The 4208-nt window shown below is 47.6% G+C and overlaps 1 protein-coding gene across 1 annotated transcript; it reads left to right on the top strand.

The window, feature by feature from the left end:
- The first annotated feature begins 367 nt into the window (after nt 1–367).
- On the top strand, nt 368–3307 carry LOC104448797 (protein WALLS ARE THIN 1). Its single transcript, XM_010062705.3, has 6 exons — nt 368–713; nt 822–884; nt 1007–1123; nt 1260–1674; nt 1990–2141; nt 2801–3307. Exons 1-6 carry the CDS (start codon nt 493–495, stop codon nt 2991–2993), a joined length of 1161 nt encoding a protein of 386 aa, XP_010061007.1. The 5' UTR covers nt 368–492; the 3' UTR covers nt 2994–3307.
- The last annotated feature ends 901 nt before the right edge of the window (nt 3308–4208 follow it).

Raw genomic sequence — 4208 nt, 5'->3', positions numbered from 1 at the left:
TGTTAAAAAACTTAATTTAAATTAAATTTATTATAAATATATAAATTCAAGTTTTCGTCATATTGACCCTAGAAATAAATGGCAAGGGGCCAAGTGAGAAAACCTTTTGATTTTTAACGTGAAGTGCGATTGGGGGTTGTCATGTCAGCTTGGAGAAAGGCAGAGAATGTGGGAGACAACCAAAAACATTTTGAAAGGGGGGCCCATCCCACAGTTGACACAACCTCTCCTCTACTGGGGCCCACCTGGAGGGTCTGTAGTAACTCCCTCTTCTCCTCCTACACTCTTCATCTCTTACTTACAGTACGCAACACTCATCAATCCATCTCCCTCTCCTCCTCCTCCTCCTCTCCAATATTTATATCCCTCCAACCTTAGCCTTCCCACTCCATCAACCCTTTCCCCTTCCCTTCCTTCCTCCTGCTGCTTCTGCTTCTTTGGGATTTTAGCCTTCTCTCTCTCTCTTTCTTTCTGTTTCCCCGTCGTCGAATCATGGCCGACCCCGGCGCCGGATCGGCTAGGAGGACCTGGTGCTCGATGCCGGAGCGGGTCCAGCTGCACCTGGCCATGCTGGCCCTGCAGTTCGGCTACGCCGGGTTCCACGTGGTCTCCAGGGCCGCGCTCAACATGGGCATCAGCAAGATCGTCTTCATTGTCTACCGCAACGTCATCGCCTTCCTCTTGCTCGCTCCCTTCGCCTACTTCCTCGAGAAGTAAGTCGCCCCACCCCGGCTGCTCGACGTCGCTTAATGCTGTCTGGCGACCATGTTATGGATAATGACATATTTCCTTTTCTTTCTCTCCTTTTTCTTTTGGTCCAGGAAAGAGAGGCCGGCGATCACCTTGAACTTCCTGGTTCAGTTCTTTCTTCTAGCGCTCGTTGGGTATGATTTAGTTAGATGATACCGGCGAGTTGATTCGTTCAGCATCTTAGGTCTTGCATGCATCTTGGCAAGTGCTTGTAAAGGTGATAATAATAAGGTTTTGATGTACGTGATATCGGCAGGATCACGGCGAACCAAGGATTCTACTTGCTGGGACTTGACAACACTTCGCCGACATTCGCATCCGCCATTCAGAACTCGGTCCCGGCCATTACTTTTCTCATGGCCGCCGTACTCAGGCAAGCTCGAGCTTACAACATCAAACGCATGTCATTATTTAACTATGCTTGTCACAAACACGTTTCCCGACATTAATCGTGTGCATATACTCAGTTAGTTGCGGCTCCTGAAATCTCGATGTCATGTGATTTTCAGGATAGAGAAAGTGCGGTTGGACCGGAAGGACGGCATCGCAAAGATCCTCGGGACGGCGTTCTGCGTCATCGGGGCCTCGGTGATCACGCTGTACAAAGGCCCCGTCATATACAACCCGAAGCCGCCGCTGCACGTGGCGAGCCCGACGTGGCAGACGACCTTGGCGCTCGGGGACGCGGCGGGCAAGAACTGGACGCTGGGGTGCGTGTACCTGATCGGGCACTGCCTGTCGTGGTCCGGGTGGCTGGTGCTTCAGGCGCCGGTGCTGAAGAAGTACCCGGCCCGCCTCTCCGTCACGTCCTACACCTGCTTCTTCGGCCTCCTCCAGTTCCTCGTCATCTCAGCTTTCATCGAGCGGAACTCCAGCGCCTGGCTCGTCCACACCGGGGCCGAGGTCTTCAGCATCTTCTACGCGGTGAGATATTCGAATCGTCAGTGTTGTCATCTTTTTCGGTTGAAGAAGGCTAAAGCAAAAGCTCTTTCATTCCTCCTTTCAAGCCCGCCTTTGTTGCCTTTCCTTTCCTTTTCTTTCCTCGTTGGGACCTAATGATAATGCGGGGAGGTGGTGGTGGTGGGGGCAAGAACATAAAGATCTCACAAGCTGAGTAAAGGGCCTTCGATTAGATTAACGAAAAGAAGCTAATCAGATGAAAAAGTATTCCATTTCTGGACATGATGATGATGATGATCTGTAACATGCGTGCTTTTTGTCGTGCGAACGTATGCGCAGGGAGTGGTGGCGTCCGGGATTGCGTTCGCCGTGCAGATATGGTGCATCGACAGAGGCGGCCCGGTGTTTGTGGCCGTGTACCAGCCCGTCCAGACCCTCGTTGTCGCGATCATGGCCTCCTTTGCTCTCGGCGAGCAGTTCTACTTGGGCGGGTACGTGATGCGCTCCCGACTCTCGGAAAAACACATGCACCGCTCGATCGATCCACCTGAACTAATAGAAACCAGAGGGGATTTTACGTGCACGCCCCACATGTAAATTAATCCATCGAGTCTCTTAAAAAAACCTAGATTCACATAATTAGAACCGGCGATCAAGCCGGCCGCGGCCGCCGCCAGAACGACCAAGTCGAGAGAAACTTTCGGGTGTTTCCTCGAGCATGGAGTACGTCATACACGGTGATTGACTCGAGTGAACTTAACGACGGCCTTCTTGGGCTCCACCAATTTACCTCACTTTTGTCCACTCCATCCCCAAGGGGTACCTCCATTCTAGGCACCGCCCTTCTCAATGCTTCCACCATCATCAATTGTCACTAGCCAGGCCCGACATGATCATCCTCATTCATCCAAATCAAAGGTATTGTCGAGCACGTCATGTAACTGCACCTCAGTCGATTCCGGTCGAATAAGGGACAACATAGCACAGAGAATCAATGTCCCGCGACGATCTTTGCGGGACTTGACCATGCCCTAATAATTTATCACGGGTTCCAAGTTTGAGAAGATTTTTTTTTTTATTCGCCTTTTCTTTGTCAGAATCGGAAAACAGGACCTGAAAGATTATTTTTTTCTTTTTCTGGGTTGCGCAGGATCATAGGAGCGGTCCTGATCATAGCCGGGCTCTACTTGGTCCTGTGGGGGAAGAACGAGGAGCGCAAGTTCGCGTTGGAGAAGGCCGCGATCCAGTCCGCCCCGGAGCACGGCAACAGCCGCCCACCGGCCCACATCAAGGCGCCGTCCCTCACTCAGCCCCTCCTCCCGCCGTCCACCGAGAACGTTTGACCGCCGCGTCACTGACACCCTTTGACCAACCACAGGAGCTAATAAGCTTGTTGTGCTTGTGTGTAATGTATTGGAGTCGCTTGTCCCTTTCTTCTTAAATTTTCTTTTGCACTTTTTTTCTTTCTCTCTCTCTCTCTCTCTCTCTCTCTTTTACTTTTGGGTTGCTAGTAGGAAGTCCGAAAAAGGGGGAGATATTGGCACCCGAATGTGGGGGCGCCAAAAGGACTGATTTTAATGTTGCATAAGGTTTTATGTCTTGGTTCATGGTTTTGGTCAATCAACTAAAGAAAGTTGCACTCTATTATGGAGTTCCAGTGCGTTGAATCTTCCTTGCCTTACTATTTTGTCTTTTTGTACAATAAATTTTAATATTTTATATTAAAATAGAGCCTATGACCAACTCGATCAATATTAGACTCGATCATTGGGTAGGCCTCTATTTCCTCGACCAAGCCCGTCAATTTGGAGGTATGACTTGTGACTCGCTAAGTTCATGATCAAGTCTAATCCATGTTTAAGTCTTCATCGAATGTATGCTATGGCAGTCAACCATGAAATCAAACGTTGACATAATTAACTTATTCGTATGTGCTATTCTATTACTTCAAATCATTACTCTAGACAATTCGGGAGCAAGTCTAATAATGGAGAAACTAATTGATTATCAATTTGAAGTTTCGAATAGGTAGCCCACACTAAGGCATATCATAAAGGTCTATGCGGAGCTTGGGCACTCGAGATAGATCTTCTATCAAATCAAAGGCAAATCAAAATTTATATATCACATAACTATCTGAGAAATCACTATTTACACTAACCTCTTTTATTATATATCCATCACCAAAAGTGCATTTTTTAAATATAAAATATCACCTATTGAGCTTATGTGTGGGCACGTGACTCACCCATCAATGGCATGAGAGCATTGGAGAAAAAGAAATGCTTAAAATGAAACATTGAGCGCAAATATTCAAAAAGCAATTCCTTTATGTTAAACAAGTAAGTTTCAACCTAACCTTTCTTTTGGCCAACCTAATCTCTTGACATTGGAAAGCAAGAAATTACTCAGATGCTTTTTCCTTGGCCGATTTTAGTCGAGCCACAAAGCGGGTTGGCGTAATTAAATAGCTTCTTTACTATTCCTGATGCTAATTCCCGGTCACTCATAGGCTAAGAAAAGTCAAAAGACTAGTGCTAGGTACATGAAAAATTGAT

This window comes from Eucalyptus grandis, chromosome 6 (assembly GCF_016545825.1).
Source record: "Eucalyptus grandis isolate ANBG69807.140 chromosome 6, ASM1654582v1, whole genome shotgun sequence".
Taxonomy (NCBI): domain Eukaryota; kingdom Viridiplantae; phylum Streptophyta; class Magnoliopsida; order Myrtales; family Myrtaceae; genus Eucalyptus; species Eucalyptus grandis.
Note: the sequence above shows the minus strand (reverse complement) of the source record. Positions and strands in the feature narration are given on the sequence as shown.

Coding starts and splice junctions, on each gene's coding strand:
- LOC104448797 (XM_010062705.3), top strand. CDS start 493: ATGGCCGACCCCGGCGCCGGATCGGCTAGGAGGACCTGGTGCTCGATG. Junction 1,675..1,989: donor TCTTCAGCATCTTCTACGCG/GTGAGATATTCG, acceptor ACGTATGCGCAG/GGAGTGGTGGCGTCCGGGAT. Junction 2,142..2,800: donor GAGCAGTTCTACTTGGGCGG/GTACGTGATGCG, acceptor TGGGTTGCGCAG/GATCATAGGAGCGGTCCTGA.